The 17,402-nt window shown below is 37.4% G+C and overlaps 1 protein-coding gene across 1 annotated transcript in view; it reads left to right on the top strand.

Moving 5' to 3' along the window:
* The first annotated feature begins 62 nt into the window (after positions 1-62).
* PCCA (propionyl-CoA carboxylase subunit alpha) overlaps positions 63-17,402 on the top strand; it is a 36,942-nt gene continuing 19,602 nt past the window's right edge. Inside the window, exons 1-2 of the mRNA XM_019610191.2 lie at positions 63-187; positions 8,687-8,837. Coding sequence (XP_019465736.1) covers positions 78-187; positions 8,687-8,837 — 261 coding nt within the window. The 5' untranslated portion in view covers positions 63-77. The remainder of the gene's footprint in view (positions 188-8,686; positions 8,838-17,402) is intronic.

Genomic DNA, 17,402 nt, shown 5'->3' with positions numbered 1-17,402 from the left:
AAAAATTGATTGAATGCTATATTATAGCAGTATATTGTCAAAAGACCGTATGCATTCATCTGTGGAGTAATAGCAGCATGTTATTATTTCAGGTATTGGCAGATAAACATGGCAATGCCTTGTGGTTGAATGAAAGGGAGTGCTCTATTCAAAGAAGAAATCAAAAAGTTGTGGAGGAAGCACCAAGGTAAGTATACTGGACTCTATCCAGCTACATAGTTACTGAAAAGACTTTTGGAAAGCTGATTACATTGTACAATTGCAAGCAAAGTTTATTTAAAAAGATGCAAAGGAAATACTTGCTATGTTTTAGTATGTTACAGCCATTTGAGTGTAATGGTCAGCCTGATCTATTAGTTGGCAACCTTGCACACAGCAGGGGGGTTGAAACTAGATGATCGTTGTGGTCCTTTTCAACCCAGGCCATTCTATGATTCTGTGATTCCATGATGATAATGTACTTAAGAGGGTGGCTGGATCTTGCTTCATTATGTCCTTCTGTAAGGAGAAAAATGATATTTTGTTATATTTTTTCATGGTCTTGTATAAAATAGATACGGATCTTACCAGTCAAATATATGGAATATATTAGATGACTTGCTTAATACATCTGAGATACTTTCCTTTCCTTTACCATTCAGCTTTTGGATTTGGAAGTCAAATAAAATTTGGAATAGAGATCTTTAGAAATGGTAAATTGGATACTTGACTATTATAGTAATTATCAGGGAGCCAGATAATGCGGGCTTTTATTTGATTTTGAAATGAATATTAAGTTCTAAATACTCTACACCACTTTTACTACTGTTCACAGTAGTGAATTATGGATGTAGGTGTCCAGTAACTCAGAGATCCTAAATGGTCTTAGTCTCACAGATTTCAAATGGAACTGAAATACACTGATTCTGTGCAAGGTATGGTCTTTCTATGTTCTCTATTGTGTGATGTCCATCAGAGAGTTTGTGCAGAAAAAAGGGTAGAAGGAAGTTCTAATTTCAGAAAACCAGACAGAAGTATATATCTACTTGTGGGAATTCCCTACATTATGGATTCATCAATTGGAGTGGGTCTGACATTTTTACAGCACAGAACTGTGATGCAACAATTTAGGATATAAGGGAAAGCATGTGATTTAATTGATGTTTATTTATAGGCAGCATGCAAGTTAATATTGGACCATTGTGGGTGGGACTGGCACTCTGTATGACCTAGATTTTAAATTTAAAAGAATTCAAGGATGCAAACCCAGTAATAAATGCTTAAATAGCTTTTGTTGCTTCCTGTAGCTCTTCTGGATTTCTCGGAAGCATCGTGCCTAGGATTCTGACTGTGTTTTTGTTTATGCAATATGAAGGCTTCGTGTCCCAGTATAATATGTGTGTGCATATATGTATACCTAAGCACTTAGGAGAGTTTTTTGTCTCAGCAGTACATATAAGTTGCTGTCTGCTCATGCTCCATGCCTGTGGTGAATTGAAAGGAGTGATATGTCTTTCTATTACCAGCCAACCATGACTAACTAGAGCATTTCTTTCATCAGAAATATCAGCCTTTTAACATTGTTGAGCTTCTCTGTTGGAGTTGCCAGTAAGTTTTCTTACCACTTCCTATAACTCTAGAAAAAAGAGTGAGCAAGCCAACAGCTTCCAAAGTTTGGCATGAAAATTCCTCTTTCTCACTGCTGTTGACTGTTTTAGACCTTCCCAGCCCATTATTGACAGCTTTGGAAGCCTCATCTGCGTTACAGCTGCTTGCAATTGACTGCAGAATCCTTCTTGGTAGTAGTGATGGTTCACTTCACCTAACTGATTAATGACTCCTGGACGCGTCTTTTCTTGAGGAAGTATGCTGTCCTCACTAGATTATTAATATTTTTCCTCTCCTATTTTATGTGATAGCTGCCATTAAGATCTCTCAGCTACGTCAAAGCCTCTTATTTATACTGCATAAAGCTGAGGAGATAGGAAAGTTATAGGCTATTTGTATTTTGTACAACTCTGACCTCTTCTCAAATGTGTTTTGATTCACTTTAGGCCCGTGGTAGCTTTTTCTGATGTACCTAATTGATTTTAAGAGATAAACCGTTGGGGACCAATGGGGTTTGAAAATAAACTTCACGATTTTGCTAAGCAAAGCTAAGTCTGCAGCTATCAAACATATCCTGATTGGATCATCTTGAGTTTAATTCTCTGGTTTTCCCAGGGAATTTTTCTTGTTTTAAAATGAAAAAAAAAACCCAAACATACTCATCTTTTAACGAGGTGCTCTTTAGCAACCTGATAGGCTTACAGTATTTAAGGGAGTCCTTGTGTTCAGGGTGGGTTAGTCCTCCAGTCTCAAATAGGAGACTGACAAACTTTGCTTATTCCCTTTTACTAAAGTCGTTTGTCCTACTGTTTTTCAGAAAGCAAGGATAGTAAGATCGTCTGAGTGCTGAATGTTTTTTAGTTAGTGTAGAACATAGGTTTCCTGGCATACTTTGAGAGCTGGACAAAACTACTGGTGACTTAGAAGAATTTTGTCTCCAACTTTAACTTCAGAACTTTTTTGGCTTTTCACTTTACAGGTTGAAATTTAAACAGGTGAACAACATTTATTTGTTGTTTCTTGGCTCAGTTTTTTGTTCCTTCTCGCCCAAACTCTCTGTTCCTTTATGGAGATGGTTGCTATGAGACTGTGCAAAATAAAGTGTTAGGCTGTTCTTGTATTTTTCAGTCTTGTAGGGCAATAAAGAAAGGAATTGTCTCCATGAAGATAAACAAAGCCCAAAAACTTATCCGAAAATTCACTGATCCCTTATGATCAATTCAAAATGAATTGATCAGCAGAATGTAAATATACACGAATCTTAGTTGACTTCCTATTGAATAACTGGAGCTCAAAGGATTGTTCTTAACTTTGTTGAGAGCAAGTGTCCTTTCTAGCCATTTCAGGACCTGTAAAAGCTCTCTAAAGCATTTTATTTTGCCTCACCACTTTAGTGAAAGAACGTCCAGCTGATCAGAGGCACTTTGTTATCTGTTCTATTTGATGCCCAAAGTTAGATTTTAACCACATTTTCTGATTTTGAGTTCAGATTAGCTATCCATTCAGCCATAATTACCTGAATATGCTTATGACTTTCAACTAAATTATCTGAAATGATCTTATGGAGAAATGCCATTGAAATGCTTTTCTATTCACTGCTATCACCCAGCACTGTCTTTCTCTGTGGCAGTCAAAGAGATCAAACATTTGATCCACTGTGAACTGACATTTAAGTATTGTGTCTCAAAATGCTTAATGTCAGGACCCTTGCTGTTAAACCTTCTCTGTACAATTTCAGGCCTTTCCTGTTTGTAGAGTTATAGGCTGGTTTGGGTGGGAAGAAATCTTAAAAAACCATCCAGTTCCAACCGCCTGCCAAGGGTATGGACACCTCCCACCAGACTGGGTTATTCAAGCTCCCATCCAACCAGGCCTTGAATGCTTCTGAGCATTCTACAGCTTCTCTGGGCAGCCTGGGCCAGTGTCTTACCACTCACAGCAGTGGTACAGCACCTGCCATTCTCTTCTGTACTTTCACATAAGATTTGTATCATCATCCACCACAATCAAGTCCTTAGAACAGGCACATCCAACCTGTAGCCCACAGGCTACACGTGGTCCTGGACAGTTAGTAAGGTAGCCCCACAAGATCATAAACTTTTAATACTCTGATGTGATTTTCAGCAATACTTTTCATGAATTGATGGCATGTAGCTCATGAAAGATGACAGTGCAATTCTGTGGAGGGGAGGCTGAAGCTTTAACTCTGCCTCTCGTGCCTGCCACACACAGTCAAATCTCAACCTATGTGTCTTACACGATCCACGTGCTTGTGATGCTTGGTGAGTAAAACACAGTGACTGCCAATAATATTTCAACCTACATATATGTGTGTGCCTGTGAACACGTGTTTTTTTGTTATTAAGCAGACATGCAGGTTTTCTTATTAATGATTAAACTTCAGCTTTTGTAATTTCATAAAATAATTTAATAAGTTAACGCACTCACTGTGGAAGAAATATCCAGAATACTTGTGTGATACTGACAAATTTTATAATTTTCAATGTTTCTTAAAGCTCACAAAAAGTATAAAATAATTTGCTATATCTTTTTAATTAGTTTCATGATATGTATTTAATTAGTGTTTCAGCCAGTTCCAGGAATTTCTTGAAAGTATGGATGCTGATAATGGGGGCATCATTTACTTTTCTGAAGGAAGGCGAGTAAGTCAGAGTAAAATGCTAAGAAGTCTTTATGATTTGTGAAATAAAATGAAATCATTTACAGAATCAGAAGGAAAATTTGTGCCAGAACATGAAGATGAAAAACGGGTCATAGATTTAGCATTTTTGGTGGATGTGACAGCTCATGTAAATGAGTTAGATATGTCTTCAAGGTAAAAATTCAACTTGTCTTTGCTGTGTTTCAAACGATAACAGCCTTTGAAATAAAAACTTAAATTATGGTAAACTTAAATTATGGCAAACAGAGTAGAGCAAATAATGCTCAAACACATTTTGATACATTTGCTAAACACAGTCCTGTGAACAACAAAAAATATGCAGTTGTGCTTTCTGTTTTGATAAAGCAATTTGAGAATAGGTTTTGAGGTATCAAAGAAAGTCGTAATTTTTTAATGTTTGCTGCTCCATTTTCAGTCAAGATTAAAACATTACCTGCAGATTTTCAAATGGAATGTATACAGTTGATATTAGACATCCAGCTCAAAGTAAAATTTGATCATGTCTCTTTACCAGACTTTTACTATCGTACCAGAGAGAAATATCTGTCACTTCACAATCATGCCTCATTCATGTCATTGCTTTTTGGTAGTACGTACATTTGTGAACAAATGTTTTCACATAGAAAGAATAAAATGAGATTAAAAAAAAGAAAAATCTAAGGAATTCGCTAACAATTGCAGCCATTTCCATTGTATGATTCACTGATGCATTAGCTCACAAAAACAAAGTCAAATATCCCACTAGTTTTATGTTTTTTGTTGCCCTTTTTTCTATTCCCAGTGTAATTCCTCTTCACTCGGTGCAACCCAGGGATGCCAAAAGGTTGGACACCCGTGGCTTAGAACTTGCTAGCTGCCTGCTTGTTCTCCTTGGTTATATCTACTTCGGAGGTTTTAGGTGATGCTATGTCCCTTGATTTGAATTGTATCAAAAGAGACCTTCAGAATAGGTTACTTCTATAACACAGTTGCAACTGTTTCCCAAAATTTCTCTGAGTTTCAACTCAGCTGGGAAATAATTTTCTCAGTATATTTTTTCCTTTTCTTGCTAGATGTGTGTTCAGAATTGTGGTCGGCTTATCTATCTTAGACATCAGTTTTGCAAGTCCTTTTAAATTGAAAGATGCTCTTTCAATTTCAGTTCAGAGGACAAATATGTTTTTTATTATTTCTGCCTGTGACAGAAAGATCTAAGAAGAGATTTCAAAAGGGAAGCTACTTTACCAGTAAATGCCTGCATTGGAATGCAAGTGAAACAGTCAAACTCTTCTTATGACCTTGTTGGCATGCACCATTGTTAGCTTCTCTCCGAAATCTTTCTATTCCTAGAAGGTGCACAGACAGCAACTTTTTTCACTTTCTGCAAGTACTAAGCTCTCTCAGTAACATCTCAGTATAAAGCAAAGTACTTTAGTATCATATTCCAGAATACCTGCCAAGGTGTTATGTAAAGTCACCAATAATTTAGAATAGAATAGACAAGAACTTAATGGAATAATATGTCTGGAAATCCTTGAAGGATTCTGGGCTAAGGGAAAATGTGAGCCTGTTCTGTTTGTAACCATACAGAACTTAGATGTGGAGGCCAAACCTGTGTTCTCCAATACTATAGCAGATTTATGCCTGCAGAATGATAGTAAGCACAAACGTCTCGAAGAAGGATGGTTATTGTATTTAAGTAAATATTTTAAACAAACAGCATGCCCAAACTATTTCCTTAGAGCAGATAAGCTGACCTTGAAATTTAAAAAATGGGATACTATTATCTCCCAGTGCAGTGATATCTTCAGAGGAAGGTTAATGGTACAAGCTGAGCAGGGACTTGACTTTATCTGAGTGACAATGATAAGGATAGTTTGGGAAACATTATCTGATGAATTGGAGGTGGAGAGGTAACATATTGCCCATGTGGTCACCTCTCTGGATGTAGAAACAATAGAACAAAACAATTGGACTCTTTGATCAACTTTACAATAGCTTGAAGAAGGTCTTATAAGTGAAATGTCAGGTCTGGTCTTATTTGTTCTTTCTGGTTCTTTTATCTTGTGAATCCTTTTTATTTTGCAGCCTTCATGCTGCCATAGGAACTATTTGGTTGGAAGAATTAAAGGTATATGTGTGAGGAAAAAGTTGAAGTCAGGTTTAAAATGCTGTGTTTTCAAGTGATGGCTAATTATACTGGAGAAGATTTATTTCAGTTGTATAAGGTGAGTGGTTAAAGAATGGAGAAACAATGATAGGAACGAGATGAAAGGAAAAGAAATAGAGGGGAATAGGAAAACTTGAGTTAATTAACCTAGCTGATTGCAGGGATATTCCGGTCATTTTAGAGCATAAAGCATAACCACATAGCAGAGATCAAGTTGAGCAGTGTGAGACTTCTGTTCCATTCTTCGGCTACAGCAGGAGGTGTACAGAGAGATCTCTGACATACATTCAACAAATGTAGGGAGACACCACTGTAATAAAGGGGAGTAACTGTCTTTCATCCATATGAGAAGGTAATAATGGTTATTCTAGAAATAGAATATTAAGCCAATATTGAAAAGGTTCTGTTCTTCATAAACTATTCGTTGACCTTTCATGATCAAAACCTTGCAGAAAACCTGAGTTGAATTATAAGTTAATGACTCTATGTAATATGTTATCTTATTGAATCAAAGTAAGAAATATTATGGAACTCTCTTGTTGTCAACACCTATTTTTGATGGGGCACAATTTCACACATTTTTTTTTTTTCCTCTGATCTGGCATAGGATCTACTCATAGCTTTCCTATGTTCTGTGATCTTTTCCTATTGACCCCATTGTTGCCAAGAAATTTTGTTGCCTAATTCTGAAACTGATTGCCTTACTGTCCATTGGAATCCACCCCTGTGGCACTAATTGGACTTTGGTTCTAGGAAGAACTTTCTCATGGAGCAACGTATCTATTCTTTTGCCTCTCAATTTGCCTGGATATTTCCTTGGTCTTTGTGTCTTGTCAAATATGGTTTGTTATGGCAGAAGTTTCTAGCTGTTGTGTGATTTTCAGTTTTAATAAAACAAAACGAAAGAACAACAAGCCAGAGATAAGTTCAGACCCAGGCTTGTGTCTGAGTGCAGTCTGGGGCACCAGGTGGAGCTTTCCTGGTATCAGTGGAGCCATTTTGTATACATGGAGTCTTTTCCCTGTTCTCTGTAGAATTCTTGAGCTCTTGAAGACACCTTAAGATGTATTTAACATTTGATACAGTGGCCTTTCCGTTTTAGCCTTAGAGTTAAGGTAGAAGTGGCTTTCTATTTCTATACAGAAGTAATTGATAGCCAAGATACATGCCCTAGTATATATTCCCACAGAAATATAGTAAACATGTCTAGAAGCTCATATAAAACAAATGGTTGTGCCGTATTTACTTGGAGGTCAATGTATGAGTATGAAAGCGAGTCTATTCCACAGCTTTGATGGAAAACCACAGAAATTTCCGCAGCTATAAATTAACAACCTGCATAGATTATAACCTGTATGTGTTACATATCCAAATTTACAACACAGAGGAGGGGAACATGCAGGATATGTATTGTCCTCAGTCTTTCAGTGCATTTGGCCAGTGAAAGTGCTGTATTGATTTCCTAGAAAGAGAACGATTGGAATCCCAGTGGATCCCAATGTGGTAGCTGAGCTGCTCTGCAAATGCTCTTGGGTGATGTCTGTGCTTTGTGGAGAGTAATGAATTGCAATTAACAAACTCTTACGACTAGTCTTCGGCTTACAAATAAAGCTGAGAGGGGAGATACAGAAGGTAAATGTTTAATATCGCATTGTTGACTGTGTTTTTGCTAAGTATTATGAATACGCAAAATTTTTTTCATTACAATTTTACTCTTATAGGAGGCTCAAGCAATTACCTCATGAACTTCCAGAATTTCTTTATTGCATAGAATATCAATGAAACAGACATGATTTTAATTTGGCAAATTAAAAGGAGACAAATTCTCCTTAGACCTCCTGGCTTGTGTTTTGGCATTCTTGTTTCTACTGGGTAGTTTCTTTTCTTAACGCTTTCATTATGGCTCTTTATTTCTTAGTTACAGTTTTTTATGAAAATAGATATGCTGTCTAAAATGGTGTGCATTTGTATGTATTTATTTTCATTTGAATTGAAATTTTATAGATCTTGGTGCTATAAAAAATTAAACAATACATTTTAGAGAATACTGTTATTTATTCTTAACCTCTGGTATGTTAGTGGTTAATTGTGAATGTGTAGTGTATCTGTTTAGGAGCAGTATAAACATAAAAGCATACATTTGACAATTTTCACATATTATAATTATTTGAATAATGATAGTGGTAGTTTACACAGAAAATGAAATGATGATGATGATTCTTTTTTTTTTTTTAACTTGTAAGAAAGGCATTGTTTTTGTATTGTAGCACTTTTCTAGATCCTGAAACTCGAAGAGCAATGGGAGAACAAGCAGTAGCTCTTGCCAAAGCAGTAAAATATTCCTCTGCTGGAACAGTAGAATTCCTTGTGGACTCCAGTAAGAATTTCTACTTCTTGGAAATGAATACTAGACTTCAGGTAAGAAAAACAGCTCTTCAGATTCAGAAAAGTGTTATTTAAAAAAACAGAACATAACCTCCTTCCATACTAAGGGGTCTGCTCCCGCAAAGACTTACACATAACTAAGTTGACGGATGTGAGCACTTCCAAGTGAACTTAAAAGATCCAGTCACTTAAATAAGCCTGTGTATACAAGACTTCGCAGCTCTGAGCCCTTGTAGAGCACTCAAGTAAGCATTCAGAGGGTTTTTTTGCTCTTTGTTACACTTGACCTAAAGACCTTTCAAGAGGTCGCTGTTAAGTGCCACTGTGAGCACACAGTAAGTGACTAGCCACTGTGCTCTGATGCTTTTCCCCCTGGTCCCTCAAGTTTCTTTTCTGTTTGATGATCACTTACTGAGTATCTCTGGGAGGGTGACTAAAGCTATGTGTATATCAGAAATAAAAACACTGGCAATCTGCATGTGATTGAAAATGTGAGTGGAATGCAACTTTGCTAACACAGGGTAGGTTTTTTGTAACAACTCTTGGAGCCAGTGGTAGGTGTTACAATATGCACTGCAAATGAGTGGACTATCTGCTTCCTGGACAGCTGCACTCCTACCTCTCAACTGATCCTGATAACGTGGTTCTGGTAATAATCGGAAGAAAGCAGGTATATGCCTTGGAGTCTGAATTCATTCAGAAAGAGGAAGAAAGTCCAACTTGTGTGAATGTAAATACAGTCATCTCTATCCTTCTTTTCTCACTTTGTTAATTTACACCAGAAAGACTGAAATTTGGAATCCAACAATAGAGTGATTAGTTTCTTTTTCAGTTTTAGATACCTTTCATTAGGGCTGCATTCAGCCTGCTGCTTGCACATGTAAGCAGTGATAGAGTGTAAAGAGGTGCTTGAAATCCTAACATATTTGAATAACTTTGTATAATGGCTGGGTAAAGAAATGAGATAGGATTGGTGTTTGAAGGAGTGAGGGTATTAAAGGAGCCGGTATCAAGTGAAGACTGTGGCTAAAATTTGCCTTTCCAGATAGCAGTATTTTTGGAACAACTCATGACAGTTGTAATTTACGTACACTTTTGCTAGGAGTTTGTATTCTAGGCACAATCCTTTCTATCTTAGATTCTGTTAGAAAGAGCAAATGTTAATTGCTTTGTGTAATTTATTAAGAGGTTAAGAGGAATTTCTCTATTTGAACATATTCTTCATGCTCTTCTTGAGCTTGTAGTTCTTGAGAGAATAATTTTCAGACACTTTCCACACTCTGGTGTGAAGAAAATTCATGCTTGGTTTTCTTTGTAACTCACCTGAAGTCCAAAACCATTTCCTTGCTTTAACATACCACCGACCATGAATTCCGAAGTGGAAATAATCAAGTATGCTTAGAGCTGATTCTCTTTTCAGTTTGTTTCGTTAAGATGCTATCTTAACTGTTTTCTATAGTGTCTCTCCCCCTTCCTGCCTTAATTTGCAGTGGTAAGAACTTTCGAAGTACCAAGCCTCAAGCTTGCTTAATTGCAGAGATCTCCACATACACAGTAAGAAAACTTCCATGATTCCATCCTTCAGGATTTAAAATCAGGACCTTAAAGACTCTTTTTGAAATATAGCCTAAGCAGCTTGACAATCCCCTATAATACTAGACTCATTCTTTCCAAACCTTAAAGAAATCTACTAATCTTAAATTACGGTGCTGCTGTAGCTATTCTCTAATTCCTCTATCCTGACTCTGTATCGTCTCTAATTACCATTTCAGCCTGAGGCTGGAGAATAGTAATTTTCTGATTCTTCCCCAGTCTTACCCAATTGATCTGTCACTTTTGCCAGGTCTCAGGCTTTACCGTCTGTTCAGTTAACAGTTACACAACTAACATCTCCCTTCTAATAAGAGCCAAACATAGAAACTTTAATGAAGCTTTTTTTGTCCAGATTTAACTTCAGGATGAGGAATGTCTCCAGATGTCCTTCTATTGCTTTGGTCTTTTCCTTTTGCATCTTTCAACTGTGAACAATGACTAAGAGACTCACTTGTCCTGTTTTTGAGTAATACTCAACAGTTGGAAGGACTTCCTTAGATGATAAACATCTTATCCATAAATCATGTTTCCAAGGTCTTTGTCAGTGTGCATTATAGATACAGATACCTGTCAGCATCATCAGAATGTATCTTCTAAATTATGCAAACTTCTGTGTCTGTTTCAATATTTATGCAATCTCTAATTAGATCACTGTGATCTTTTTTATTTTACATAAAGAATTCAGAATAAACTTGCATAAAGCCAACTAAACCATGTCCAACACTTGACGAGGCTTGCTGATTTCTCCCCTCCATCTCTTCAGTGTATGTCAGGGGTCTTCTAACGTGTTTTGTAGAGTATTTTGCAGTAAATAAGAACTGTTTGACTATCTTTTTGGAGAACTCTTTGGGAGTATACCTCTTCTGCTAAACAGTCCTGCAAGCAAAGAATAAAGAGCACCTTACAGGAAGTTAGTATTTTGTGTAATTTTTGTGTGAGTTGTTGCTGCAGTGTTAGATTGGAAAGTGATTTAAAAAAGCTTGTGAATCAGCTTCATTGTCTCTTGTATACTATGTAAATCTTTTACAGATGTTTTAATCATTCACATAGAATGACTTATTCTCTGCTAATGGCAATGCACTTTTCGTTACTTGCTTTTCTGCCATCTTTCAAAAGCTAGCTGATGAGACACAAGATTGGATAATTGAATAGCAAAACTTGTTATTTTCCCTTTTCACAAGAAAGTGTAGAAATGTCTGTTCTGCCAGCTACAAGGGAGCTTCCTGTATGCTGTCATTTAGTGCACTTTTGGAGTGGTTTTTAGGCAGCTACCACTGCTAAATTGTTGAGGCAGACCAGATGTTGAATATCTGATTCTTTATAGCTGCTCATGCTGTGGTGTGCTTTATGTTACCTAGTTGTCATCAGTCTAATAAAAGGCAGTCATAATCCAAAGTAGCTAAACGAGAGCTTTGAAATAAAAGTTACTGACCCCTAACTTCCAAATTGCATCAAAGTCTTTGTATCAAACTACATTTAGAAGTGCTGGTTTTCACCAGACATTTTGTTTTCCAATCAAAAACAGAATATAAATGTTTTCCTTTTTTGACTTGATATGAAGAGTCTGCAGTCTGTAAATAAAAAATATCTGTTAAGGTATGGGTGTGCAGTGTGACTAAGCTTCTTAAAAGGGAATCAGTTGGTGACAGCAAAGGGAAAGTATCAAATGATTGTAGTACCTTGAAATGAGAAGCATCTCTTGTTGACTTGAGAAAAGTTGAGACAACTACGATGATGGGTACGAAGAGTACAATTACTCTAAGTACAGTTTGTACGTCTGTTTCTCAGATCTGCTCCCAGGCTTCTGCCTCCTTCGTGCGTTGAATGATTTAAAATGACAAGTGAGCACTCCCTTCCTCCTCAAAACATAACTAAGTTTACTTAGAGTCTTATTGAAAAGATGAATTGCATAGACTGAATAAGATCTACTCTGTTCAGCCCAACGAAGTTGAGAGACACTGTAGTTTGAACAGCAGTGTGTTTTCTCCTCGTGACAGTTTGAATATTATTACCTTTTAGGGAACAAAAGTTACTTTTGCAGAATATTCTATTGATGTGTTTCTAAGAGGTTTATTGGAAACAAATGTCATGTCTGTGTTTTTTATTTTACAGTTAGTTGTATTTTACTGTTTAATGTAAATGTTCTTTTAAAGTAACTTGTTTCCAAGGCATCCACACATCCATAAGTTATCACCATGCTGTGACTTTTGTTAATAAGGTCTAATGCTTCCATCAGACTTCAGTGTCACCTGGAAAATGTGGTATTCCAGAGTTTTCACTGTATTCACTGTACAAGCTGTTTTAGAAAACAGAGGAAGAATTATACATGCAGCAGTTCTGTCCCTTTCTACCTTCCTCTTCATCTGTTTCTCCTTACGAAAATATAAAAAGCATGGTTGAAATACGTAGAAACCCTATTGGTTTGGGGTTCCAGTGATGTTAACTCTTACTTCGGCCGGTCTCATAATGGCATCTGTATTCTGTTGCTCATTATTAGGCAGCACCTGCCACATGTTTGCTCAGTAAAGGAGGAAAGCACTGGAAAACATTGCAGCTGCGCGGTGTAAGCAGAAGTAGCAAAATGTAAATAGCAAAGTGATGAGCTCAGTCGGATTGCCAGAGAAAACCACGGCGAGGAGGGGACTTCAGTATCCATAGCAGACTCATGGGATGGCAAGAGATGGTTTTGTTGTCCCTGCATGCGTAACTGTCTGGAGGATGAATTGTAATAGGTGGGAAGGAGGATGGCAGCAGTGAAAGGGGCTGTCAGCGGTTCGGAGAGTAGATTTCTACAAAGTCTGAATGGAGGGATTTCAAAGTTAAGTCTCAAGTGACTGTTTCTGCCATTTGCTGAGGCTCTTCATATTTCTTAATACTGGAATCTTGTTTTACTGTGACACTTTGCTTCAGTCATTTTAAATAGGCTAACGAACAGTGTCAGATGGTAAAGACTTTCAATTGCTGCTAACCTGGGCTGAATTTGAACTACTGACCTAAAGGTGAAAGGTCTCTTATCCCATTACCAATCCCCTAAGCCCACCAGAATCCATTCTGCACACAGTTTATACCAGCTGTTCATGGCCATTTTTAGAACCGAAAGAAAAGGTGATTTTGCTGCCAAACAACACTTCTTCACACAAGAGGGTCAGCCGACAACAGTTAACCAGATTTTTGCCACATTCTTGCCTCCTAATGCAACTTCCATTATGTAGCTACTGGTTGTCTGCTTTTCAGGCTTTCCAAAAGAACTACAGAAAAGCATTGCTAATTGTTGTTGACAGAAGAGACCGACATTGTTTGTCTAAGTCATTGAATCTGAAAGATGCCATTAACAGTGCTGCCAGGGCATGGAGTGATATCTTAGAGACAACCCTACGACGTAGCTATCATAGAATACTATTAAAAAAGTAGAAAGAAAGGAAGCTCCATTTTTTTATAAGTAGAGGAGAAAAAGAACTCTTTTCAAATGATACATTAGTTTCTTTCCTTTGGTGAATTTAGTGTAAAGAAAATGCAAGAATGGCTGCATTGTGACAAGACCCATCTTGAACTAAGTACTTGGAGAGCCCTTTAATGCTACAGCTAAGTATAGTGAAAACAGACATAGCATCTCTCATAAAGAAAGTGCAAGAAGGTTTTGTTGGGAGCAAGTTTCTTTGTTTTCTTAGATGGAGCTTGAAGTGGAAAGGAATTGTGTAGAAATAGTGAATTTCAAGAGTTCTTCAGAAAGTAATGTTGGAACTGCAAGCTAAATAACCTGTTGATGATATCAAGTGTGTGTTGTTGAGAACACAGAAAAGGCACTCGGTACTCATAGGCTATATAAGTTATTTCTTACCTGCATCTGTCCAGTGCAGTAAAGAAACAAACACTTGTAAAATGAAAATTGACAAAAGTGAATCTGTGATTACTGGAAGATAATTTTGTGTGAAGAAATACATTTTTTTTTTCACAGCTTATACTGTCATAAAAGAAAACAACAACAAAAGAACAAAAACTAACAAACCAAAACACCTACTTAGTACCAAATATCTGTGCATTAGACTGCGACTAAACTCAGAAAACAATAGAAGAAGTCTGCCTGAGCATCTCAGTTGATGATTTTGTAGTTCTGGTTGTGCTTGTTTCTTTCATCAAATAGTAATCAATCAGAATGTAAACAGCAATGCACGTTGTATTCTGTTTATACAAAATGGCAACGTGTGAATTCTCCTAGTATGCATTTCTGTTTGCTTTCCATTCAGTGTTTTCATCAAGCTAAACCTTGTCAGTTCTTCAGCAGCCTTTCTGAAAATCTGTTTTTCTTAGCATGCACCTGAAATTCCCACATGCACGTGCTGTTGTGAACTACTGTGGAGGAACTATTTTGCAGAAGGATAATGTGACCCCAGAGTACTCTTGTTCATAGCAGTCAGAAAGCTGGCATGCCTGAATAGCAGAACATGTGTGCACCTCTGTTGCTCTTCACTTTTCCAAAATAGAAGAGAGGCTTGTTGAAATAACAGGGGCTGAGGACCATCTATAAGTTACTGGGTTTGGGTTGGGTTAATTGATACTGGATTTGGAGCAGAAGAAAACCCCTGGGTTTCCAGGTGAATCATGTTTCCTGGAAAATGGTGAATGTTGCAAGTTAGCTTTTAGATTATTTATTTGAATGTAAAGGAGCATATGATATCATCCAGAGGCTTTCAATAGTGAGATAGGGATGGTGTGAGCAGTAGATTTAAGCCTACTGAAACGTGGATTTTCTTGGCCTCTGTGGTCTGTTTGAATGCTCCAACTGATGTGCGAGTAAACTGATTCCTTGTGCATGCAGGAGCAAGAGTGCAGCCTGTGAGAATGCCCTTAAGGGTTTGCTATTAGACCTGAGTACCTTACTGGTTGTGAGAAAAAATTGTATTCTGAAAGTATTCCCCTGAATGTAAGTGGAATAGCCACTGCTAATTTACCTCTTAGCTTGAACTGTTTGTAAGCATTACATGACTGTTTTCGTAACTGTGGATGAACCCCACCACGGTAAAGCTTTAAGACTGTTTGCTGTCACAAAACAGGGCAAGAATTAGCAACACTTCCATACTTTTCCAGGAACTGTTGCTAGTTGCACTGCCATATTGACAGGTTCCCCTAGCTTTTTTGCACCTATTTTAATATCTGTGAACAGGGATTTCATTATTATTTTCTAACAGACTTTGTCACCAGTGCTGCCAGTACCTCATGGTGTATGAACTGGAAGATGAGGGAAACAAAACCACTTGTGCTTACAGGGAAAGGATTGCTGTGAGGTGTCTGAAGAAGAGCATGTGAAGAGAAATACTCCCTTTACCCCCCTATGGATGTTGCTCGCCGTAAGTTATGGCTGTATGGATTTAGAAGCAGGAACAAAAAATGATGTTCTTCAGAGAACTGTATCTATGTGGATCACAGTAAAGGTGGGAATAGGAGATTTTTTGAGCTGTAGACCTCGCTTATGGGTGCTGAGAGAGCAACTTCTTGCTATACATGTTTGTGACTGCACTTGGCATATGTAAAAGAATTGCTAGTGAAGGCAGTACTTTTGCAGATAACTGCACTGAGAGTTATCACTGATCAATTTTTCTCCTTGTTGTGTTGCTAATAGGGAAAACTGCTTTGATGTAGCTACGATCTGTAGATTGCTTGCTGCAGACATGTCTGGTTTTGCCCTCTGTGATAAGGACAGAGATAATGTGTGAATTTACCCACTATCACACAGCCATAACACCATCAGTTCTTACCTTAATGACTAAGGTTGCACTGGCAAGACCTTGGCTCTGCAGACCATGAAATCTGAGCGTGACCCATAGCTAAAAGAGTGTTGAGTGTGATTCAGGTCTGGTTAGGAGCATACTTGCATGCATCTCTTTAAAAAAGTAATTCTTGATTTAGCATCCATAAAATAGCAGTGAAAGTTGTTGGAGAAGAGGCATAGAATAAAATTAATAGGAGAAAATAAAGTAGGCAAGCTGAACAAGAATGACGCCTAAAGTAGGAGACTGAAAGATGAGAGAGGAAAACATTTAAAGCCTAATTTCTGATAGTGATTGAAAAGCGGATACAGTGGTTACCTTGGCTAAATAACTGCAGTGATCATTCTAGAACTTTCCTAACCAGGGAACGATGAGGTCTTTGTTTTATGTTTTGGGAAAAGAGCGATCTAATTTCTTTACTTCTTCTACCCCCATCCTTCCTTGCCTTTTATAACACTAAGAGCTTTAATTTCAGATCCTGCAAGTATCTCTATGTGGGAGGATTCTTGGACCTCCACCTTGCAGGGTGCTTGTTGAGCCAGGATTTGGCATTACTGCTTTTTTAATATCCTTTTGTGCTATAAACCAGAGAGTATTCTGTACAGTGCTAAAAATACTAACTCCCTCCTTCTCTCCCTACCCATGCTGCAAGAAAACTGCAAATGCTAAAACAAGTGCAATTTGAGCTGAGCACCTCAGTGAATGATTAAAGTTACAAAAAAGTCAACTAGCGTTTCAAGATTAAAATTATTTTCTACTCCATCTAGGTGATCTGTTGGCCTTAATGTATATTGAAAAGCATTTTAAATATGTTTTGCACCACCAAATTTGTGATATGGTTGGTTCTGTCTACATTATCCCTAAACAGCACTAGTCCTAAGAACAGTCCTGTAAGAAAGCAGAACAACTTCTCTCCACCCTCAAAAAGACCCCAAAAAATTTTGCTTGTCATATTTTCTGAATGCTGTTTTCTGTGCGGACACAAAGGGAGTATTTTGAAGAAACAGAGGAAAATATTGACCAAGTCAAAGATCTTTATTGAAGAAGGGATTAAATAAATGTTTGTGAGTCATAAGAACCAAACAACACAAATATTTTTCTTTCCAGAAACATTCCGTCCTATTTTGATCATCAGCAATAAAGCTGAAAACAACAATGAAGCTATTGAATCTGGAATGCCAATTGTAATCCAAGAAAAATGACAGTATAGCTGAATAATGCAGATAAATGTCTTTGTAGA

This window comes from Meleagris gallopavo, chromosome 1 (assembly GCF_000146605.3).
Source record: "Meleagris gallopavo isolate NT-WF06-2002-E0010 breed Aviagen turkey brand Nicholas breeding stock chromosome 1, Turkey_5.1, whole genome shotgun sequence".
Classification (NCBI taxonomy): Eukaryota; Metazoa; Chordata; class Aves; order Galliformes; family Phasianidae; genus Meleagris; species Meleagris gallopavo.
Note: the sequence above shows the minus strand (reverse complement) of the source record. Positions and strands in the feature narration are given on the sequence as shown.